Source organism: Anguilla anguilla, chromosome 8 (genome assembly GCF_013347855.1).
Source record: "Anguilla anguilla isolate fAngAng1 chromosome 8, fAngAng1.pri, whole genome shotgun sequence".
NCBI lineage: Eukaryota > Metazoa > Chordata > Actinopteri > Anguilliformes > Anguillidae > Anguilla > Anguilla anguilla.
In genome coordinates, this window is record NC_049208.1 from 25064033 (window position 1) to 25088786 (window position 24754).

Genomic DNA, 24754 nt, shown 5'->3' on the forward strand with positions numbered 1-24754 from the left:
GGGGGTGGAGCCAGGTTTGTGTCATGACCTCAGGTGGGCTTGCTTCCACATGCCTTAGAGATTCAGACGCCTCAGTGTGGCAGCAGACAACTGCTCTGTGCCTGAAGTCCACTGCAGGGGACGTAATGTGTTTGCCAGAGCCGAGCTCCAGCGCATTCCTGCCCTCGCGCCTCTTTCCCGCGACCAGGCACTGTGTTATATACGCGTCACATGATGCCGCGTGCCGTCTTAAACACAGAAACGTCTCTTTCTTTGGTGTCCTTGGGCCGCCTATAGCAGAACATTGGATTGTAACAATAGCCTCTGTCTCCATCACAGTCTGTGGCTTAAAACCATAGCGACAGTAATGAGCCAATCACGTCTCGGCCCATGCAGTCATTATTGACTTAGAAGACTTCGAGGGGACTTGCAGCTTATACTTTCATTAGAAAATGATTGCACTGCATCACTGGAATATGCCTTTGTTCATCAATGCATTTGTTTTTCATTTAATAATGTTTTGCATGTCAAGCTGTGTATATTGATGAGTGGACAGAGGCTCTTGGCCATTAATGCGTTTATTACCGATGTATTTGATGTACCGTGAGCTTATTAAACACATTGGATAATTTGGGCTAATTTTCATTAATTCTGGTTTTGAAGCCAACCTTCAGTTCAAAGTCCTCAATCACCCTGCTTACATCCTTCATTATCAAAATTAAATATTAATCATTCTGAAGATGTTGAAATGAAAAAGACCCACTGGGGACTCCAGAAAGGAACAGAATGCAGGGGAGTTCCTCTTTGGTTCAGTGGTGTGCACTGGATACAGTCGCATTTGTCTTCTGGAAACAGGCAGGAGGTGAGGTCTATAAACTCCAGCGGGAGTCTGTGGAGTATCAAAGCACTCCGCACAGAGTCCAGGCTTGCATCTTTGCTTGGTCTTGCTATCAGCAACTGCAGATTCCGTACTGTCCTCCAACGGTCTGGCTGTATTGAATGACTTTCCCCAACAAAATGAAACCATTATTCCATTATTGGTCTTTGCCTGTTTGTTACTGTCCATGCTTCCTCGGTGGCAATGTGATGCAATGTCAGTTATAAACTGACTAATAAAATATCCTGACAGCATTGTGTATTGTAATTGACTTATGTTCTCCCTGTCCTCAGGAGCATCAACTACAATGGCAGGAACCGTGGAGGACAAGGTAATGTTCCCCGTCTCTGTACACAGCATCTGTTGCCCTCTCGAATAACGTTCTACAGCAGGGCTGCCCAACCCTGTTCCTGGAGATCTACAGACCTGTAGATTTTCACTCCAACCCTAACAAAGCACACCTCATTCAACAGCTAGAGATCTCGCTGAGCTGCTAATTAGTAGAATCAGGTGTGTAGAATTAGCGTGGAAATGAAAACCTGCAGGAACAGGGTTGGGCTGTCCTGTTCTATAGCATGGGAGACAAGTCAATGGGAGCTTTGTTGGTTCCATAAGTCTGCAGTTATCACTTATTAATCTCTCATCTCTCATTCAGACATTACATGGGCCTTGTGTAGGTGTGTTGTTACATTTACTGTAATTATTATTATTGCTGTTGATGTTGTTGTCATTGATTGTGCTTGAATATTATGCTTGTGTTCTGGATAAGCTGGTCTAATTCTCATAGCTATAATTTACCCTGTCTCTTTTGTGTAGATTCGTGTTTCCACCTGCTAGACCTCCAGGGGTCCCACCAGCCCATCTTCCGTGAGGCTGCCACAGTCCCCTCATCACCCAACCGCATCGCCGTCCCGTGCAGGAAGCAGGAGAGAAGGGGAGCGGTGCCAGGGCGGGACGGGTAGAAACCGCTGCACAGACCCCGGGCACGTTCTGAGGGTCGCCATCCCCCGGGGCGGCAGGGGCGAGAGCGCAGAGGACAGAAACGGCGGGAGCCACGGCGTGTTGAAAGGCGACGGGAGTGAAGACCAGGCCGCGAGCGACAGCGTCGAGGGTCGGGGTGGGCTTTCCCAGCCCATGAGCCGCCTGTCGGGGCGCCTGCGCTCAGGGGGCGTGCGTCTCAGCTGCGGGCTGCTCGCCGAGGACGACTGCTTGGAGCTGGAGGGCCCGGCGGGTTGGGGGGGTGACGGGGGCCATGCGGGGGCCACCGGAGGGGCCCCTGCAACAGCCTCTGGGGCCTCCCTCCATTATGGCTTCTTCTCCTCCCCCTCCCTGGCCAACGGCCTGCGCAGCCCGGAGGACCAGCTGCACAGGAGGCCCAGGATCGGGGCCAGGAGGCGCAGGCAGCCCGGGCAGCTGGAGCAGCCAGAGCAGTCTGAATTCCCGCTGCAGCTGGAGCAGCTGGAGCAGCTGGAGCAGCTCCCCCAGACGTGCCCAGAGCAACAAATTCAGGGGCAAGTGGGTACAGACTCCTCCCCCCTAACAAATCAGCCCACTGTGGTGCCCCCACAGATTCTCACTGGATCCCCTCACCCTGAGGTCTACTCAACTTCTTCACAGCCCCACCCCCTTCCGTACTACCCTCCCACCCCCCATAACCCCCCTGAGAGGGACATAGACACTCAGGCCTGCCCGATCACTGCAGCCTCCCCGCCAAGGCCCGCCCCCATCCCTAACCCCATACTAGCCCCGTCTGTCGTCCCTGTCCCAGCAGAGGGGGAGAGGAAGTATGCCCTGCGCAGCTCCGGACGCCCACGCTTCCCCTGCAGGCTGCGCAAGTCCTCGCGCCTTCGCCGACCCATGGAGGACGAGGACAGGAGGGAGGAAAGGGAGGATGAGGTGGCACAGGAGGAGGAGAAGATGTGGAAGGGTGAGGCTTTGGGGCTGGGGCTTGGGCTGGGGCTGGGGGAAGAGTCCCTCCTGCCGGAGGGGGCCAGTATGTCCGGCGAGCTTCGGCCTATGCCCCAGGCTGCCGCACTGGGCAGGATGGAAATGTCGGCCCCCGAACCGACCCAGCAGGCCCCTGGCTCCCCCTCGTCCCGCGGTCGGCGCAGGGGGAGGTGCGTGGGCGTGCGCAAGATTGTGGTGAAAGTGGCCCGAATACCAGTCAGCCTGAGCCGTCGCCAGAAAAGCTATAAGATCTCGTCCATGGAGGCTCCCGCACAGCTGACGGGGCAGGAGGGGGGCAGGGGGCCCGGGGCGGAGGGCTGCGAGGGGGCAGGTGGTGCCGAAAGCGGGGCTGTGGCCCCCCGAGAGCCGACCGCGCTGCTGAAGATGAAGAACAACGGGAAAAGCGTGATGGTGATGTTCCCGCCGGGAGAGCTACCGGTCATCCTGAAGCGCCGCCGCGGCCGTCCGCCCAAGCAGGTCCTGCCGGGCCAGCCGGACCCCCGCGAGGTCCGAGCCAACGTGGCCAACACTGGGGAGCCCAAAAAGCAGAGGCGCCGCCGGCGGGTCAAGCTGCCCTCCCCGCAGCCCTCCTACGTGGCCGACACCAACGACGTAAAGGCCGAATACGGCGATGTGCTGTCCAAGCTGGCCTTCCTCAACCGCCAGCCCCCGGCCACGGGACGCTGCTCCCCTCCCCGCTGCTGGACCCCCAGCGAGCCCGAATCCTTCCACACCCCCCCGGAGAACCCCGGGATCTCCACGCTGCTGCACAGACTCACGGGGTTCCGTCGCAGGGGGGGTCGCGCGGGCTGCACGGGCGCCCGTGGCGGCGGGGTGGCGGGCTCCAGCGAGGCCTTCAAAAGCTCCTTCAGCGACTTCTTCGAGACCATCGGGAAGAAGAGGAAAGTGCCCCCCTCTGAGCCAGGACAGTCCCGCAAACGGGGCAAGGGGGCGGCGGCGGGGCTCAGCCGAGCGGCTCTCCTGGGAGCCGAGCCCGGGGGCCTTGCCCCAGGCGAGAAACCCGTCCGCAAGCGCCGCTCGCGCAAGAACGGGGTGCTGAAGTCAGGGCAGGGGCAGCAGGAGCAGGACGGGGCAAACGGGGGTGGTAGCTGGGCGGTTAAAGGGGGTGACCGGGAGAGGGGTCTGGGGTACCAGGGTTGCTCATCGCCCAGAGGGGGCTTTACCTCCTGTGATATGGGAAAAGGGGGCTTCTACCCCAGCCCAGGGGCGAGTGGGGGTGGGGCAGGGAGTGATGAGGCCCAGGGGCTCTTTGCGGGGTACTTCCGCTCCCTTCTGGACTCTGACGACTCCTCTGACCTGCTGGACATCTCCCTTTCCAGCCCCGCTTCACGCCCCGACTCCCGAAAACTGGGGCCCGGGTACGAGTCCAGCAGCCCTGCACCGAGTCAGCGCTGGTCCCCTGCCTTCCCTAAGAGGACCCCCAAGGGGCCTAGTCCTGCCAACGATGGACCCCTACAGCCGCAATGCAGCACTCCTGGCCGGCCCCCATATAGTTATAGCCTGTCCCAGACCTCTCCCACCACCTCGTTCCCTAAATCTGCACCCCCAACCCTCTCTCTGTCTCGATCACCCAGCTCTCCTCACCCCTCCTCCTCCAGTTTTCCGCAGTACCTCTCCGGCTATAGCAGTGGGCAGCCAGCAGGGGCCGGCAGCGCCACGCCTCAGCAGCAGAGACTGAGCGACTGCAGCTACTCATACGGTGCAGGGCTCGGCAGTGGCAAGGCCGCGTCAGTCTCCCCCGCAGGGCAGTGCCACATGGGCTTTTCCAGCTTTCAGGCTGCTCAGGCTAAGCGGGGCTTTAGCAGCTACCCTGGATCAGCCCACTCAATGCGGGGGGAGCCTGGGCCCTTGGCGGGGCCAGCTTCTCCAGGCGGGAGTTACATGGCTATGGCGAAAAGCCCCTTCCCTTCCTCCTCACCCCCCGAGAGCTGCAGACAGTTCCCTTCTTCTCAGTGGGGATATAGACAGGGGTACCAGGGCTGGGGGAATGATAACTTTGGGCCACACCAGTACCATGTGTACAATGACTATGGCACCAGTGGCAGCCACGAGTCCAAAGACATCTTGGATATTTCAAACTACACACCTCAAAAGGTCAAGCAGAGGTCCTTCTCTGAGACCTTCTCTGAGTCCTCCTCTGACTCCTCTCACCTGGGGCCAGCGGGTGCAAGCATGGGGGGAGGGGGGAGTGGAGGTTACAGACCACGGGACAACCTGCCATCGGGGGAGGTGCAGTCCAGTTTGTCCAGCCTAGAGAAGCTGATGCTGGACTGGCATGAGAGTTCAGCTGGCTCCTCTTACAACTGGAGCCAGAATGTCCTCTTCCAGGGGGGGTCTAAGCCAGGGCGGGGCCGGAGGAAACGGGCAGAGCCCCAGGGAGAGAGGGAGGGCTGCCCCTTAAGTTTCCCGCCAGGCTCACCCTCCAGTTCTCCTTCGCCAGTGCCCGGTTCCAAACGTAGCCCAATGGCCGCTCGTCAGTCACGGGGGCCGAGGGGCAGGGGGGGGTTCTCTTCCTGTCAGCGCGAGAGAGCACCCCCAGGGAAGCCGAAACCCCAGAAGTCCCCTGCCTCTGTGACCCAAGCTGGAGGGGCGGGCCTGTTCCAGGACACACTGGACTATTACAGCGGGGACAGCAGCAGCCTCTCGCCCCTGCCCTCCCAACAGCAGGGCTACAGCATGGAGGTCTGCGAGTACTCCAGCCCCTACTCCGTGCACCCGTCCACACCCTCCTCCGACGAGCGCTTCGCCCAGATTTTCCCCGGCGAGACCGCTGCGCTTTCCCCTGGCATCTCCCTGCAGCCTGACGTCCTGAAGCCGTACCCCAAAGCGGCCCACCCCCCAGCATTCTCTGTGCCCTCCCGGACCTTCTCCCCGAGCTGCTCCCCCACCCCCCGGCTCCTGCCTTCCTGCGGCGCAGCCAACAGCCCCCACCGGGCCCCCAACAAGGACTTCTCACAGTACGACTCCCCCAGTTACTGTGGCTCCCCCTGCTGGTACGGGCAAGGAGGTTCACTGGCCGGCAGCCCGCACAGCTACGAGGCGGACCGCCCTTCTGTGAGCGCCATGCCCCCCCACGCTCGGACTGAGAAAAGGGACCTAAGCCAGGTGGGGGGAGCGGGACTCCGATCGGCACCTCCGACCACTTCTCCTTACCCCACCCCTCTTCATCGAGGCTCCTCCTCTTCGTCCTCCTGTGCCACAGTTGGCCTGGACTCCCCTCTCCCTGAGGACCTGGGTTTCTCCCTGCACCCTGACAGCTACCCCGCATTGGCCCAGCGCTACGCCCCACAGGCGCCCCGCGGTGGCGTATTATGCCAGTTGCTGGATCAGCCCGCCGAAGATGGGTTCACTGTCACCAGCCTGTAGTGCGCACCATTGTGTTCAATGGAGTGGGCCACAGGTGAGGTTAACCAGTAGTGTCCATCGACTTAACTGCATTCTTACATTATGTTAGAAGTCTTACAAGTGTCACGCCTTCATATGGCTATGCTGAATTTTAAAGTTTTAAATGTTATCAATTTACACAGCTAAATGTTTGTGGAAACACCTTTATCTGCAGGTTGCAAGTACAGCACCTTAGCTTCTGCACAATACTACTTTGTAAACTGTTATATGATTTTGTTTATTTTTGGTTTGCTTTACTCATTGATCTAAGCATATTGTTCAAATATTTGAATTTTTAAGGTTCACTGCAGACTGAACTCCCTGTCTTTCTTTTTGTCTTCCTTTTGTTCACACTCAATCTCTTTTTATTTTTATTACACACAGGTGCAATCAATCATGTTTTTTCAGATTTTTAAACTTTTTTTAAGGAGATTGAATTCATGGCAGACTTTTTAAAAAATGAAGATGATAATGATGAAGATATAAGCTGACAACTGTGGACACTTGAAATTAATTTTATTCTCAATGGACACACTTATACGTGCCCCAGCAGTGACAATCAAGCATCAACAGCAGACATACTACACTCTATACACTAAATACATCTGACATGAGTCCATTGCCATACACACACACACTACACATCTATGGGTACACACAAATGAATTGTACATTACAAAGCACGTTCGGATCTATGACTTTAGACATGCTGCACACTACACACTTTACAGTCAGTCACACGCACACACATACACACACACACACACACACAGGTACTCTGCAGCTGGGGGCAGTGGAGTTCCTGGAATGTGGGTGCAGAAGAGGATGAGGAGAATGGTGGCTGGACAGGCGAGAGAAAGAGGCTGATGGACAGACGTGTGGACCCAAAAACACGCAGCGCAGGCTGTCGGCGCACGCGGTCCAGGTATGCAGCACACTTCACACGTAACGGCCCTGACCGCTTCGGTCTTCACCCACAATTCCACGTTTTTCTTCTGCCCACATGCAGAGGGATACAGATGGTTCTAAACTGTACGAGTCTCTCTCTCTTCCTTTCTAGTCTCAATACCATCTCCCATCATGCACCAGGAGTGATGGATGACCTCGCCTCCGACAATCCCTCTCCCTTGCAGCCTCTGCCACCTAGCAACCAGCAACAATCCCCCCTCCCCCTCCTCCTCCACTCCCCAGAGCTGTGGACTCTATGCTCATATGATACCAGCATCTGTACATAGACTTCAACAAGAGGAGAAGAGGACTGATATGTGATGTTATGAAAGTAATGTGACATATGCACTGAAAAGGCTTCTTTGCGTTTGTTGTAAGGGGGCTCTGTTGCTCTGGAAAGGAGCCCTGTGTACATACCTGGTTTTCTTCAGCGGGCAGGGGGTGATTGCCCTTCTGCCTGTTTCCCTTCTAGCGGGCGTGTGCCCCTCTCCCCCAGTCATCTCCTGTGCTTACTGTAGCGTGGACTGCAGCATGGTCTCACTCTGTAGATTTTGTTTGTTTGTTCATTTGTTTGTTGGTATGTTTTTTTTTTTTTAAGGAAAAAAAAATGACACAAATATGATGTGCTCACCCCCAAAGAAACGGACTTGTGATTGTGTACATACCCCTGTGGGTGCAGGGCGTGGAGAGAGAGAGAAAGAGAGAGAGAGCGAGAGAGAGAGAAAGAGAGAGAGAGAGAGAGAGAAAGAAAGAGAGAGAGAACGAGAGAACGAGAGAGAGAGTGAGAGAGAGAGAGAGAAAGAAAAGAGAGAGAGAACGAGAGAGAGAGAGAGAGCGAGAGACTGAGTAGGTCCGTGGCTCCGGTCCAATGAGGGAGGCAAGTTCTGGATCTCAGGGTGTGGACTGGACTGCCTTCTCTTCTCTTCTTGTCTTGGCTTTTCTTTCACTCTCTACTCTGTTTCCTTTTCCTGGTCTCCTAACTGTGTTGTATGGTGATTTGTGCAATGGAATATTGTATTTGTCTGTTACATATCATGTATCTGAGGTGCAAATATTTAAATACACATTTGGTTCCAACCATTGCTAATCCCTGACTGGACTGATATTAATGTTGTGGGGGGGGGGGGGGGGGGGTGATCTTGTTGGTATAATGAAGGTAGGTCTTCTGTGGCTTTCAAACCATGGCCCTGGGTGGCTGTTTCACACAACAGACACACAATTAGGTCTGTGAGCTAAATACCAAGGTCCTTATGCTAATCACACCTTTTTATGCACTAATAGCACTATTATTGCTTCTCTAAGCTGGGTGACATCACAATCCTGTAGCGGATGATCACTTGCTACCTGAAGTCTCTGACTTATCAGTCTTATCAGTTTACTTCTTTGGGGGAGGGAGCGAGGCCTGTGGGCCTCTCATGTGCGCTTATGTACCCCATGGTTTGGGGTCCTTTTTGGTACCTACGGTCTGCCTGTGCCAGCTGCGTCAGCTGCACAGTGGCTGCGCAGCTCATGGACTGCACTAGTGAAAACAAGTAGCGCGTAGCTACACCCTTCTTTTTCCCTCCTTGCTTTGCTGGAATGGGGGATAGATGTCGCAGTGATAGGAAGTCTGCTGTCACAGGGATGTTGCAACAGTTGGATGGACTAACAAATGTGACTGGCCATTCCAAATGTAAGAAATCAATCTTAAATTGGGACTATAAAAAATTAGAGGAAAAATATTATATTCCTTCCAGTGCCTCGGTTAAGATGAACGTGAAACTTGAGAAAATGTGCTGCTCAACAGGCGCATCCATTTACAACATGGCTCTGTGCAGATCTGCTAATCTTCATATCATACCGCTGCCTCGGTCTAATCAACTGTGTCCAGAATCTCCCCATACAATGACCTGAGAAAACTGAGCAGCACCAGCTCTGAACTGATGCCTGAGAACTAGCTAATAGCGTTCACTGAGCTAGCAAACATGCAATGCCATGTGTTGCAACATGGTTAGCATCTGTCAAGACCACTCTTACAGTCACCCCCTTATGATGGTCAAAGATAAGCAGGTAGAATCTGGCTGGAAACGTGCAATACTGTTAGAAATAGCTGTATATTCAAAAGTCTCTACTAATTTGTCAGGAAATATTTATGTTCATAATCCAATAATAAATGAAGGCCAAGACCATTTTGAACATTTAATATAATCTGACAGCTTTCAGTTCTTGATTTTATTGAACACATTTTCTTTTTTAATAAAAAAAACTTGAAGAAAAAAATGAAATAATAATATAAATAGTATGACATTTTTATTAATAATAATAATAATAATAATAATAATAATAATAATAATTTAAAAGTATTTTGCCCAACAGCACTATGTCACGTGATCTATATGCTTTGCATTGTAAAACACGACGTATTTACGGTATCAGGAAGATTTTGGGAAGATTCGTGTTTTGCTTCTCCTGCGCTGCCGTGACTGCGTATAAGTACCAATAATATTCGGAGTGAGGGAGACCGCGCTCCTAACGTTTCTGATTTTAGCGCAACAAAAGGATACTCCACGGAAGAGCCGTAGCCTACAACGTCTGTTTTTTCCGTTGTTACGACTGAAATCGTCTATGTGTTGTGTGTGCGTGGCCTAGTGCACCACTCTAACATCGCATTAATTACACCGATTGTGGCCGTTGCAGGGTGTGTGGAGATAGCATTAACGACTGCTTTTGGACGGATAGGGCTCGATTAGTATTCTGGCCAGGAAAGCGCCGCTCAGGCAGTTGGAACGCGGCACTTCTGTTCTGTTGGCGTCAGACATTCTAATGAGAGCACACAGAGCTCGGGTTCAATCGGGGACACGAGCCGAGCGGGCTGCCATGCAGAAGGAAACGGAACACGGCAACAGAACTGAGCTATAGCCGCCGCACACAGTCTGCCTCTCCCGCAATGTCTCGGTTAACTGCTCATAACGAGCACGATGTCGGTATTATCGATTTGTTATAATTGTGAATACGTGTCTGTTTATGTAATTGTTTAATCAAAATATCATGCGTTGTTTTTGGAATATTTTAAGAAGAAAAGCGTGGATTGTGACGTTGAATATAACAGCAGCTCTATTTAATGTTATCTGTGAAATAAATCCGTCCACATTCGGTGAGCTGCAGCACCACGTCGCCCTGCAGCTCCGCCTCTCAATTTAAACGGATTGCTGGTTTCGTCTGCCCCCTGTCGTCCAGACGTAGCCTATGAAGATATCTGTATTCTGTTTGTATTTCTGTTTGAGTAAATCCAAATCCATGATTATCATATGCCCATATATAGGTAATTACAGATCAAGGTCTGATAGTGGAGTTGTCATGAGAATTTCTCACTCAGTATCCATGCATGGATGATAGGCCTGTGCTTGCACAATGAGGAACAGAAGTTTATGGGTTTGAAATATCCATCTGACAATTAGAGATATTTAAACGGCATGTTTACAAATAAGTTCTAACACAATTAATTATAATATGGCACATGTATATTAAATTGTATCATAGCCGTTGGTGTAATCAACCCACACCGTCACTCTCTTTAAAATGTCCGGTATTTTGCACCTAACTGCTTTAGGCACACGTGGGTCTATTTTGGGGTTTCAATCACGGGCTAGCAAAATTGGGCCAATCTACAGATTTCCAAGCCGTGAGTTCTCATCACTTGAAATATTCCTCCAAGTAAACTCACGTGAATCAAAGTTTTAAAAAAAATTATTTTATTATTATTATTATTATTTACATGTAGCCAACAGCAGCTCTGTACGGGTGCCGTGCAGACATGTGAGAGGCATTTAGCATCACGCAAGGGAATGCTACCATTAGTTATGGCCATGGTCTTTGTAAGTCACTATTCTATTCTTATTATTGTTAGTTGTGGATAGCCTGAATTTTTTAGTTGTCAGATGGTGTGTGGCCGCGTAGCTACTGACCGTCAAGTCAAACACGTTCTCTGTCACGACCGTGTCCCTTTTGTCTGACGGCCAAGTTCTGTTATGGCACAAGCTAACACTGTTTAGCCGTTGTGGTATGCGCATTTAACCTAGTTATTAAGCATAGCTTTTCAATTTTGGACAATGTTCAACCAGGGTTGAGAAGAATGAATCGGAATCTGCTGTAGTCTGGACACACAAAAGTTAAACGAGGTCAAAACAAGTTTCTCGTAAAACGGAGGAGTTAGAAGTAGCCTACTTTCGAATCTGTCCTGACTGTAACATTTCTCAAATTTTATTACTCTTTCAAGGAATGTTGTTGTGTCACCTTTGCCCTCGCAGTGAGGAGGGGGGTGGACGCGGCACACTCATGTTTAGGAATGCTTGGGAAATTTGTGACAGCGCTTGCCCACTCCCACCCCCTGTGTCCGACCACAGACGAGCTGCAGTCTCAGGCCAAGCTGGTCGCTTAATAGGTGGCAGCACAGCGACATGGTCTGTGGAGGGACGGAGGCATGCAAGTCGGAAGCAACAGCGATCTCCGCCGCTTCATCCTGCGGCTCTGCCTCCTTGTCTTGCCACTTTTCCTGGTCCTGCAACTGCTGGTCGGACTGAAGGTGCCGAGTGCTCGCCGAGTCGGTTCCTCAGAAGAATTTGGCTTTACCATCATTAGCATCGCTAGTGGTCGTGGTGCCATCTCGCCGGACAAGAGTTTCCAGGCAAGGGCCGCTGAGAGTGGGGGGCCGGAGTTGTGGGACGAGGAGGTGGGGCCAAGGACGGTCTCTGGCCCGAACGGGTATGAGGATGAAAACGAAATGACCGCACGGCAGGTAATGCGACTTTTCCCTATAACTAAGCCACTTCTTTGACTTAGTATATTTTCTTACACGTTTTTTTGTTCATTTACCTGCCACCACGACAGTAGGTAACGGGTTCCCCTGATGTTCTGGTCGGTGTAAAAAGTCGTTTAAAACCTTTAGAATTGTATTTGCATGTGCATGAGCTGGACCCCCTGCAGTAGGCTGCGACTTCCAACAGCGGCATCTTGCGTGTCTATTCCGTTCAACTTGGCTGCAGCAGTAGTTTATCTTTTTGACTGTTACATTACAGCACGTAGCTGAGAAAACTGCAAACTTAACAAATACAACGCCACTGCACGAGTCGGTTTTGAGAATTTTCTGTCTCTCTTGTCGGGTTTGCAGTGCTAATAGAGAGCCGAGAACGCACACCGAAATTCAGTTTACATCATGGTCTTGGTTATAACTGCTGCATAGGTTACACATATAGCCTCAACAGAGGAGAGGATTGGATGGAGGTGATCAGACCCATGCTCTCTGTAGCTCTGGAATCTCACAGCTGATTCAAATCAGAGAGAGAATGAAGAAGCATTCACTGAGGACAGAATAAATACAGAATCCGGTTCAAACAAACCCCCACCCCATTCCTCTCTCTTGCTGTCTCTCACTTTCTCTCACAGTATCCCCCCCTCCCACCCCTCACCCTCAGGCCAAGTCTTCTGACTCAGGCTTGGCCTGTGACTCATCCCCCTCTTCTCTTTCCCTCCCCCACTAAGGGAAGGGAGAGCTTGTGGGGGGAGGCAGTGTGCAGTGTGAGATGGGGATAATCCCAGGGTTTTTAAACACCAAAAGCCCCCCAGGTGTGAACGGGAGAAACAGAGGAGACAGAGGTTGCAGCCTTCGACCCTGGCCCTGGCAACTCCCTCATTTTTTGCTTGCGGCATCTTTTCTGACCTGTGACCCCCACCTCACCAAAGGAAGTCAGACCAACAGAGAAGGAGGGACGCTCTAAATCTCTCACAGCATGCATGCTCACACACACACGCACACACACACACACACACACACACACACACACACACAAGCACGCACACACAAATGCACACACATACACACACAAATGCACACACACACAGATGCTGTCAACATTCTTTAGATTCCAGTGCTGTATTTATTCTTCAGTCAGTGCGGTCTGACCTTCAGCTGAGCCTTCCAGCTCTTCCAGAATCCCTTGGATCCCTTCTGTCCTTTAGCCATCCCAGCATCCTTTGCAGAAGGTTTAGACCACAGTCAAGAGTGTGGGATGGCATGGTGGCAATAATTCTTTTTCACATGTCATATTCCATTGTTCTTCTTGTTATTAGTGGGTAGCATCAGACCCCTGACCCCATGTAGCTCTGGTGCCAGAAAGCCTGGTGGGGTGGAATGGAACAGAGCAGACTGGGTTGGGGGGGGGGGGGCGGGGGGCACTGCCATCGGCTCCCCTTCTGTGATCTACAGGCATTTATTTATGTGCTCTCACTGTGTGACAGGCCAATTTACCCTCACCCTCACAGTAGTGCTCCCAGCCATCTCTGTGGTCCAAAACATTTACTTTTTAAAAATTATGTAGCATTCCTCTCAACCATTTCCTCTCACTCGTCTGTGTGTGGGCTCGAGTTTGACCCCCCATTCAGGTGTGACGTGTGTCTACAGGGGCGTGCTGGCCGGCAGGTGGAGCTACAGCCTTGGGCGGCTGGGCAGCCATCATTCACAGCAGAAGTGGAGCGATTCATCTCTTATATCACCACCCCGCAGGTACACAAACACTACCTATAGCGCACATGCATGTAGACGTACACACATACCAAATTATGCATGTTCTCTAAGGCACACCTCTCAAGTACACCACAATTTCCTTTACGGTATGGACCCAGAGTTGCAGGAACAACATGAGAGTAGCTCATGGTGAATTACAGTACTTCTCAGTTGGAAATTAATTTGTTCCATTTTGCTGAAGCTGCAAAAAAGCCTCTTTCCTTGGCAGTAAATCCTCCACTTCCTGTCCCCCTGCATCACATGACCTCCCAAATTCCTGTCCTCTGGTGGTACATCAGGGAGAGTGGGTGATATTCTGACCCCACAGTCTGTCTCTAACATGCAGACATCTTTTCTTGCCTACAAGTACATAATCACATTTTTAATCTTCAGGCATTTCTGTCCTGGTGATTGTGTTGTGCTGTTCCTCTTTAGGCGCACTGCACGCAGACGCTTGTTCCAGGTGACCCCCAGGGCGAGCGGACTTCAGAAGGCCTGTGGACTCTGTGTGTGGAGGGCTGGAATCTGCCAGCAGCAAAGCTGCAATCATGTGTTGCTTACTCCTTCAGGTACATATTTACACACTGCAGCATTACAACAGTGATTCACAGTCATACACCAACTGTAATTGGCAGGTCAGCCATCGCACCAAGGACGTATTTTGTGGCGTAAACAGGTACGGTGTGGTGGACTTGTTAAGAAGCAGTGCTCATAGTTTGAATGTTGCCGGTTTCAATATTGGGTGTGGAACATTTGTTCTCAGATCTCCAAACTTGAGTGATGCACTCAACCTCATTTATATTAGTAAAATACCCTGATTGAATAAAATAACAAATTGCTACAAATAGGTCAATGCAATATCTTCCTCATGACATTTCTCCAAGGGCTTTAGTTCTAACTTTAGTTTGAATATTGAGGGGGTTGAAAATCTATAGACCCTGAAAACTGCAGGGGGGTCTGGGGGCATGTTCCCCCAGAATTATTTTTTTAAAAGAACAACTGTGAAATGATCATTTCTGACATTAATTCTAGGGGGAAATACAACAGATTACTGATCAGTTAGGCTGGATGTTTGTCATGGGAAATATTGGCTGAAGTTGTGGAGCAGTCCCAGCAAAGTTGTTGAAAAAGTTGTTTTTTTAAAAAAAGGTAACTAATTAAAATTAATATCTCATGTGCCACAGTGAGAAATTATTGAAATAACATGTGTAACTGTAGCAACAGTAATCGCTACAAGTTACAAAAAATCTTTGGGCAGCTGCCAGAGGCTATAACAGCCTACAAGTAAAATACATTGATAGGCTGGTGTGTTTATTAGCTTAATTCAGTCCATCTTGGATAGAAAGAGCATGCTTTTTTTGCCTTTAACAGAACAAAATAGAGCATGCTCAAATTGCATGACTAAAAAAAAAAACCCTGCTTCCATTTTTTTTTAAATTTTGTTTTGGTACAATGTGTTGTACATTGCAAGGTTTGAGTCTTTGATGAGCGCTGTTGTCACTGATGTTACCATAGTGGGGGCAGGAGCGTTGGGCCGTCAAACTTCTACAGCTGACAAGGACAAGAATCTTGATCCTAACACATTCCAGAATCTGCATATGCTACATTGCCATAGTGTGTTTCTCCGAGCATTTTTCAATAGGCTACTGATAAAATGTAGACCTATATCAATACAGAGTTACCATGCAAAAGTGGAAAGTACTAAAATGGAGGAAATTGTGGAAATTGCAAAACATGGGGGAAAGTCACGGAAACCATGGCACTTACAATTTCCATGACAAACACCCAACCTTACTGATTAGTATATCCCATTCACATCATGAAATCACTGTTTTTATTATATGAAAATACATATTTTTCTCAACATCATCCTATTTATTGGGGGGTTATTTGGCCTGTTTTGTAATATTGGGGGGCTTGTAACCTCCCTATACCACCCCATAAATTACGCCCTTGGCATTTCTCAGTAACAAAGAACACACCGACTACTGTGCAAAAGAAGGCAGAAGACTGTAAACACTGTACTAGGTTTAACAGGAGCTATGAACTTTGCAGTTAGCAAGTTCATTTGAAAACAGAATGTACTGCATGTACCTATTACATTTTAACCTTCTGATACCCTACTTTCTGAACAATGGAAAAATTCTGAAAAACTGAAGTCAGAAAATGAGTCTATAAATATTCATATATTCTAACCTGCCTAATTGCCATATCTCAGTTGTTTGTGCAATATGAATCTTCAGAGGCAGTAGAAATTTGTCAGGCTCATCTGTGATTAGTGAAAAGGACTGTTCATTGGGCGCAAGCCTGTCCTTTATCTGTGATCCTACAAAATTTACCTTGAGTTCTTTGTCTTCTCTTTCCATTTTCTACACCCTTCAATTTGGAATGCTCAATTGTATTCGTCAGCTCTCATTGCTGCAACCTCCACTATCAACTCCGGAGAGCACAGACAAGCATGTACTCTGCAGCATGTGATGCCAGCCGCCACTTCTTAACGCGCAACATTTCAGCTTAATTAAGAAACATCAATAGACCAAGTCTCTATCGCACACGCGCATACTCCCAATACAGAGGAGCTCATTTGTGCCTTTGTTATTTTATGGTGTTTGTTCCTGAGCACTGAACAAATTCCGGAGTGCTCAGAATCTCACTGCCAGAAAATCCCGACCAGCAGCACGTCCTGCAGCCACGTTACCCCCAGCTCTGAAATATGGCTGTTGGTTATCTGTCAAAGCCAAGATTAAATATAAAGGGCCGCTTCTTTCATACGGACCACTAAACGGCCTTTCTGCCTCCAGCCCTTCTGACCTGCTCCATCCTTATCTTCGGACGAGGCATTTAAAGTCACCGGTAGGCCATCACATAACCGTAAAGAGTGAACACCACAGGCTCAAACCCCTGCTTGTTGATTCTGTGCCTCAACATTTTTTTAATGCTTCCCTACTACTTTTTCCCCCATTTTGGAATGGCTGTTGGTATTCATGAGGCCGGCTCGTTGCTGTAGCCTCTGCTGTCAGTCCCGGAGAGCGCAGACACGTGCTCGCCTCTGAAACACACGATGACAAGCCGCTGCTTCGTCTCACGCTGGAGGATGACGCTTCATCGTATCGCACGAGCAGGCACCCAGCTGACCAGCGGGGGTCGCTGGTGAGCAAAGAGAGACAGTGTTCCTGGTCGACCAAATCCTTACCTCGTTGGTCCACATTACGGCCAATTATGCAGCACCCTGTGGGGCCACAGTCAGCACTGGCGTGGCCCCAGACTGATGCGAGACTGTGGGGCCACAGTCAGCACTGGCATAGCCCCAGACTGATGCCAAACTCTGGGGCCACAGTCAGCACTGGCGTAGCCCCAGACTGATGCAGCACCCTGTGGGGCCACAGTCAGTACTGGCGTAGCCCCAGACTGATGCCAGACTGTGGGGCCACAGTCAGCACTGGCGTAGCCCCAGACTGATGCCAGACTGTGGGGCCACAGTCAGCACTGGCGTAGCCCCAGACTGATGCAGCACCCTGTGGGGCCACAGTCAGTACTGGCGTAGCCCCAGACTGATGCCAGACTGTGGGGTCCATCCATGCCCTGGAATAGCGCCTCAGCTAGGATGGGGACCCCCAACAGCCACCACCTCTGAACATTTTTTAAAAGTTCCAAACTATCCAAAATATCCAAACTAATCAGTTTAACCTGGCCTGATTCATACCTGATAACTATTCTCTTTTGGCATTTTATTTTTTCTATGGTATTTTAGTGTTTTATTTCATCTATGGTTCATGCCAATACCGTCTTATATTGATAAGATGTTTTTCTCAGGATGATGATGGTTATTATTATTATTATTATTATTATTATTATTATTATTACTACTACTAATACTACTCTTGTTCATGTCCAACTATTTCTGTTCTCCCTCTCTTTGTCTCCTCAGTTTGGGACAAAAGGACGAGGCGTTTGTGAAGAGGATGTTGTGGGCAGGGTGTGAGGTGCACCAGTTTGACCCAGGCAGGAGGCAGCTGCCTGCTCCCGGCCCGGTCCACCGCCACCACACCTGGCTGGATTGGCGCAGCCCTCGTGACAGCCAGCATGCAGCGCTCAGGGACGCCACGCCCAGAAAGCTTAGCGCCATCATGGATGCACTGGGACATGGCAAGGTAAAGAATTCCTCATCTGACTTTCCGTTTTCATGGCAACAGTGTCCTGTGACACGCAGAGCTGCCATAGCAACAGTGTCCACTTTCTATTGCACTATTCTGGCTTTTCCACAGGGAACTTGGGCTCCTGTCTGGCACAAAAACTGTTGGGGCAGACTGTGTCCACTAGATGGAGTGGCTGTTCAAGAATTATTCTGTTCCTGAGCATAATATTTGCACATAATCTTTGGAAAAATGGGAATTTAATCCTGTTTTTTTTTCTTTGTTTTTCCCTGCGTAAATATTTATAGCACTTCCTAATTGTGCTTCAGTATTGCAGTGATCAGACATAGTCTGTAGGAGTGTATAAATTATTTTTATTTTGCTTCAGGCTGGCCTTAGGCTGCATCAGCATGGCACCTGAATTTGTGTACTGAAGTATTTCAATAACTAAGACACATCACATCTGTCAGACATTGGCTGTCAATATGAGTGTTCTATGGTCAGGGCCCTGGGTTCTTGACCATGCCCTTTGTGTTTACTGAATTATGGATTAAAAAATATAAATGAATTTGGAATGTATATGATATATGTATTGCTTGTAGGGTCTGGATGGATTTATTTTCCTATGGACTTTAACCCTGTCCAATATAGTCACCACACATTTTTCACATAACTAATACAGGAGCATCGTGGAAAGTTATTACATTTTGTATTATCATATTGTTATGAGATTTGAACTTAAATTTCAGACTGTTTTCCACCTGAACAACAGCTTTATTTATATACCACTTTTCATGATTTAGTGTCAATGGATTATGGTTAAAAAAAATTAAAAATTAAAAAAAACATACCAGTTTACAGGTAGTCAACACAATGAGAAATTAAATGACACAGTGAAAGTTACACTTTGAACAATTAGATGTAAAAAGTCACATTTAATTAAAAGACAGTTTATAAAAACAAGTTTTAAAAGGATTTTAAACAAAGGCACAGACATGAATCAGATTTTCTGATCTTGTCCAAAAGACTGTTTCAAATTCTAGGAGCCTTCACTTCAAAAACACAGTTGCTTTTACTTTTTAATGTGGACACTGGAAAAGTCTAAATTCATTTCCAAAAGCTACAGGTAACCAGTGCATGGAGACCATGATAGAGGTAATGTGTGGTCTTGTTGGTCTTTGCCAAAAGTCTAGCTACAAACATTTGCACTTGGTGGCCAGGGTTTCTGTCTTAGACATGGGTTCACAGTTGCAGTAGTCCAATTGTGATGAGATGAATACATGGATGAGTTTCCTTGTGTCGTTAAGTGAAATGAAGGACCTAGCTAGATAAATTCCTGAGTCTTTGGTTTTATCTTTCTTGTATTAGACTTTACTGGACACAGTGCAAAAAATTTACCTTGGAATTTCCCCATATTTTTAATCTGCTATATGTGTTGTGTATGGTGAAGTCTATAAGTATTAATAATAGTAATAATAATAATAATAATAATAATTCTGTTTCCCCACATTGACAATTCAGGTCCAGTTCATCAATGCAGACCTGGAGAGTGCAGAATGGAAAGTTCTGGAGAGCTGGGTCATGGACGGCACCCTGGGTCGGATCCAGCAGCTGGTTCTGACAGTACACCTGCAATGGGCCGGTTTTGAGGTCGGAGGCAATAATGCAGAGGTGATAAGGTTCTGGTACAGCGTGATTCAGGCACTGCACATGGCCGGGTTCCGCCTGCTGCACAGCTTCCAAGGACCGGGTCAGACCATACTGGGGCATACTCTGCCAGACATGCACAGCACCTACACTCTAAGTTGGGTCAACACCAGGGCACACCACTAAGTCTTACTTTCTCCAAAAAAATTATTAAACATCTTCAGGGATCCATACACGAAATGCAACCGTGACAAGTTTTTGCCAGTGTTTTGTTGCAGCTCTGAATTTCGTGAGCTTTCTCCTGTTATGTCGCGGTTGTCGCATCCCAGAACTGAACATCATGTACTGCAGATTAAGTACCAGAGCCTAGCAGGTGCTACTGCCTCTAGTGCCAGTGGGCGGTATTGTCGTTACTTTGTCCTGCCCCACGTCCTAAGGGAGTGGAATGTTTGAGACATCGGAATGTTTTGACCTCATGTGGGATCTGTGGCCGATGAAGTGGAGACCGAGTTTTCATACACGAGGAACTTTTTCGTGTCTAATTTAAAATGGTGTCAAATAATCGGTGGCGGTTTTTGAGCTGAAAATTTGGTGGGGCAGACAACTTTCCTTTAAACTGATCGTTGGTCTCGAACTGTTTTGATTAATCACTGTATTGATAATAAAGAAAAATGACAGAACAGGTTGAAATCAATAATCAGTTTAAGGGGAAGTTTTCTGCCCCACCAATTTTAAACTCACCACCGACCACTGCAAATAATCTCTTGGAAGTTTGAATTGTTCCAAATGTGTTTCTGATTTGTGTACATTTTGTAAATGTGTGCCGTTTGTGATGCCTAAATAAAAATCTGCCTTGGAAGGTTCGCAAAAATGAATGGCGAACTAATTTTGTTCTTTGTCAAGAAATTTGTGAGCAACCCGATCACAGTAATGGAGAATAATTTTCGAAATCGTCAAATTTGTTAAAAGCGTGTCGTCACCTTCTTTAAAAATCACATTATATGTCAAGGCTATGTCATTAGGATATTTTACATTGACAAAGCAATATGCTCTACGCAAGTGGAGCATTACACCGGCATAAGTGCGCAACTGCATGTGTTATTGCTGAACTCCTCTGAAGGTCCGCCGCAGGTTGGAGTGAGGCTACTTACAGTTCGGGAAGCACCATTTGTCTCGAGCAGCTGCACGAGACGAAAGAAGTAGTATACGACATACACGGGTGTGGCTGTGTCCACCGACTGTTGTAAGCGGCTGCCAGTCTATGCAGTTTTTTTCTTTCTTTTTTTTACGCAACTATAATCCCATGAGTAGAAATCGTGTTTGTAAACTAGGCTGCATATGTGCATTGCAACACCTTGTAAGAAGTCTTCCCCAGCATTTGTCCAGACACGTCCGAGTTTGAGGAATGCCACCCCCTGGCTCATTCTCAGTGAACGCTAGGCGAAAACCATGAACAGATGTTTACGACTCATTAGGGTGGAGTTACGTATTTTAAGTCCAAATTTCCATATCCGGCCTTCAGACCGAAACTGATGGGGTTAGGGGCCAATGGTACACAGACATTCCTCTGAGTCGTCCAATCAAAAGTATACAAATCTGGGACTTTACTTCCTCTTCTGCTTGATCGTAGCACTTACAGTCATTGTAGACATTTTTAATGGTGCCAAAAGATTCCGGACATAAGGCGCAGAATGAGAACAGTTCTCATGTGAAAATCAAGATTTTCTTGAGTAATACCACGTTTTCATATTGACGGTAGGAGTCGTGTCTGTCCTCAGCTTTTGATTTAACAAGTTAACATTTACAGAAGTGTCAGATTGTGTCCGTCGTGTAGTTGCTGCCAGAATTATGGGTGGTTACAATTTACTTCCTGCTAAATTGTAGCTAGGCCTTGAACTGTATAATTCCTTAGCTAAAAGTTTGTTCGCGAGTTAGCACTAATTTGAGTAATTGTTTTACATGCGAAAGACGGCTATTTCGCGTAAGTCATTTATTATTAAGATGAAATATATTGAATCAAGTTACCCTTTCATAAGTTTTTTCGTCTTGTTAGCTCGCTGGCTAACTCTGTACCCAGTAATGATACTGAAGTTAGCTACCCAGTTATGTTGCCTGTCCAATTGGGCCGGAAAGTTGTCTGAATAACAGTGTTCTTAGCAACTTGGTTTCCGTGTTTTCGCTGTTAGGGTATCTACATTGGGACCAGAGCACTAGCCTATATTGTTAATACTTTGCTCGAAAGCAAGCCATCATCCTCACAGAAGTTATTCAAGATTTCCAAGTTAACTAAGCGAAGTTAGCCAACCCAATAGGCCATATGCAAGCCACGTATTTACCCGCTAACCATGCTACCGTTTTCTTTTTAGCGAGCAAATTGATACGTGTTGGGTGGGTTTTTTTCTATTGTAATAAAACTAGATGCAGTGTTACTTTAGATGATGTTTGTTAGTAACGCATGAATAGGCAACGCGAATGAGGTTTCTATAACACGCAAACTAGCCTACATAGTTTGTGCCCTGTTTTACATTGTAACTTTACAGTCAGTCTTCCTGATGGATACTTTTGAAGCTGTCCGGTTGGCAGCCTTGCTTTCAAAGTATTAGCGTGCAAACGTATGCAACACAAGCGAATAAGCTTAATAAGCAATAACTACTATTTTAATTGAGTCACTATCGGTGTGCAAGTACCCTCTAAGTGTTTTACTCGCTAACCAAGAGAGAGATGACTTTCCTGTATTTGACCAGCTTTAATAACTTTAGATAATGGGTGAAATAGCAATGCCATTAAAAGTTTTAAATATAATGTAATAAATTAGCTAGTCGATAGACTTGTAGCAGAAAGTTGCGCTACCTAAAGGTGAAGCGAGTTTAGATCTCTTTACTTAACCGGGTTTTATTTGAACTTTAATTTGGTTTTGATTATTTCATTTTGTATGCAGTCAGCAAGCTGGAAAATGAATATGCAGATGTGGATTTAACGCGATAATCACGTCCCCCGAGGCCAGGGGATTTACAGCGTCCCCCGCTGGCCCCCAGCGTGTTGTGCAGCTCGGCCGCTTCAGAAGAGATAGAAGTGGGGTGCAGAACCGCTATCGGTGCTGTTTTAGTTCTTCTTCTGTTCAGCGTGTAAGACTGCAGTGCCTCATTGTCTGTCAAGAGGAAGTGTTCAGTTTAGCAAAAAGCTGAGTTTGCAGTGGATGTCCTCTGCAGAGGTCTTGATTGTATGTGTTGTATCCACCCCCCCATGCACACACAGTGAGGATCTCCCATCACAACCACTGTGTGTGAACGCCATGCCGTTGGTGACCCGCAACATCGAGCCTCGGCATCTCTGCCGACAGACCCTCCCCGATGCCATCAAGAGTGAGCTGGAATGCGTGACCAACATCACCCTCGCCAACATCATCCGACAGCTGGGCAGTCTGAGTAAGTCGGGGTGGGGGGGGGGGGGGGGGGGTTAAGTGATATGTTGTTGTGAAGAGATGCGTTTGGACAGCAATGAGGGACTGAGTTCAAGGGAGAGCAGAACGCACAGTGAGCGAGATGGGGGGACAGATAGGGAAAATGTCATTTACGCACTTCTGAAGTGTTGCTTTGTGGTACTACCAACTCATTCCACCGTGCAGGAAGAGGCTAATAACAGAGGTGGCAACCCATTGTGATTTTTTAAATGATTTTTCAGTGTGGGCTATGTGTGTTTCTGGGGGTGGGGACGTTGAGCATGTTTTTTTTTTCTTGATATCTTGTCATATATGTATAAGTGCTTTAGTAACACAACTTCTCTTGAAATAAAATTGGTATTCTTGATACTGCTGAACTAATGAGTCAGACAGAGAGAGAGACCATGCTCATGGCGTGCTGTTGTGCGTGCATATGCGTGTGTGTGTGTGTGTTCAATAGGTAAGTACGCAGAGGATGTTTTCGGGGAGCTCTTCATCCAGGCCAGCACCTTTGCCGTGCGGGTCAACACCCTGGGCGAGAGGGTGGACCGGCTGCAGGTCAAAGTCACCCAGCTGGACCCTAAAGAGGAGGAAGGTAAGACGGAAATGGCGGATACGAGATGTCAGGCTGCAGTGGTTGGTTCCTGTGACAGCTAAAGTTTCTGAAAGTCCAAATCATTTGCAGGCCTGATCTAGCTGCCCTGTGAACTAAAAGATTTTTAATTATCATGATCTTCCCAACCAAGCATATTTGTCCTTAAAATCAGTCCATTTCTAAACAAGATCTCATTTCTTTTTGAGATAGTATGACTTGAAATTAAATTGTATGTATGCAGCACTGTAGATAAGAACAGTCCATTTACCAGGGTGGTTATATTTCCTCTCTGTGTTCCAGTTTCCCTCCAGGCCATCACAACTCGGAAGGCGTTCCGCAGCAACGTGACTCAGGACCAGCAGCTCTTCATCCGACCATCCCTACCCCTCCCAGTGCAGGAGACGTACCTCACCTGTGATGAGCCACCGCCCCTCAACAATCTCAGCATGTACAGGTAATAACCCCGCCTCTCAACAAACACAGCATGTACAGGTATAACCCCGCCCCTCAACAAACACAGTATGTACAGGTATAACCCCGCCCCTCAACAAACTCAGCATGTACAGGTATAACCCCGCCCCTCAACAAACTCAGCATGTACAGGTATAACCCCGCCCCTCAACAAACTCGGTATGTACAGGTAATAACCCCGCCCCTCAACAAACTCAGCATGTACAGGTATAACCCCGCCCCTCAACAAACTCAGCATGTACAGGTATAACCCCGCCCCTCAACAAACTCAGCATGTACAGGTATAACCCCGCCCCTCAACAAACTCAGTATGTACAGGTAATAACCCCGCCCCTCAACAAACTCAGCATGTACAGGTATAACCCTGCCCCTCAACAAACTCAGCATGTACAGGTATAACCCCGCCCCTCAACAAACTCAGTATGTACAGGTAATAACCCCGCCCCTCAACAAACTCAGCATGTACAGGTAATAACCCCGCCCCTCAACAAACTCAGCATGTACAGGTATAACCCCGCCCCTCAACAAACTCAGCATGTACAGGTATAACCCCGCCCCTCAACAAACTCAGCATGTACAGGTAATAACCCCGCCCCTCAACAAACTCAGCATGTACAGGTAATAACCCCGCCCCTCAACAAACTCAGCATGTACAGGTAATAACCCCGCCCCTCAACAATCTCAGCATGTACAGGTAATAACCCCACCCCTCAACAAACTCAGTATGTACAGGTAATAACCCCGCCCCTCAACAAACTCAGCATGTACAGGTATA

The 24754-nt window shown here is 48.3% G+C and overlaps 3 protein-coding genes and 1 long non-coding RNA gene across 4 annotated transcripts in view; all 4 read left to right on the plus strand.

Annotated features, from left to right (window-relative positions):
* The window catches only part of LOC118234725, a 33628-nt gene extending 31828 nt beyond the window's left edge, over positions 1–1800 (plus strand). The window contains exons 2-3 of the long non-coding RNA XR_004766706.1: positions 1150–1187; positions 1673–1800. This is a non-coding gene — a long non-coding RNA (uncharacterized LOC118234725). The remainder of the gene's footprint in view (positions 1–1149; positions 1188–1672) is intronic.
* A 1-nt stretch (position 1801) lies between these two features.
* ahdc1 (AT hook, DNA binding motif, containing 1) lies at positions 1802–8243 on the plus strand. Its single transcript, XM_035431511.1, has 3 exons — positions 1802–6224; positions 6593–7133; positions 7269–8243. Exon 1 carries the CDS (start codon positions 1991–1993, stop codon positions 6188–6190), a length of 4200 nt encoding a protein of 1399 aa, XP_035287402.1. The 5' UTR covers positions 1802–1990; the 3' UTR covers positions 6191–6224; positions 6593–7133; positions 7269–8243.
* A 2666-nt stretch (positions 8244–10909) lies between these two features.
* LOC118233746 (methyltransferase-like protein 24) lies at positions 10910–20360 on the plus strand. Its single transcript, XM_035429649.1, has 5 exons — positions 10910–11930; positions 13593–13694; positions 14130–14263; positions 17623–17845; positions 19349–20360. The coding sequence occupies exons 1-5, from the start codon at positions 11616–11618 to the stop codon at positions 19658–19660; spliced, it is 1086 nt and encodes a 361-aa protein (XP_035285540.1). The 5' UTR covers positions 10910–11615; the 3' UTR covers positions 19661–20360.
* Positions 20361–21073: 713 nt separating this feature from the next.
* Positions 21074–24754, plus strand: part of wasf2 (WASP family member 2) — a 10317-nt gene continuing 6636 nt past the window's right edge. Inside the window, exons 1-4 of the mRNA XM_035429648.1 lie at positions 21074–21229; positions 22730–22899; positions 23374–23508; positions 23809–23962. Of these exons, the coding sequence (XP_035285539.1) occupies positions 22767–22899; positions 23374–23508; positions 23809–23962 (422 nt within the window). The 5' untranslated portion in view covers positions 21074–21229; positions 22730–22766. The remainder of the gene's footprint in view (positions 21230–22729; positions 22900–23373; positions 23509–23808; positions 23963–24754) is intronic.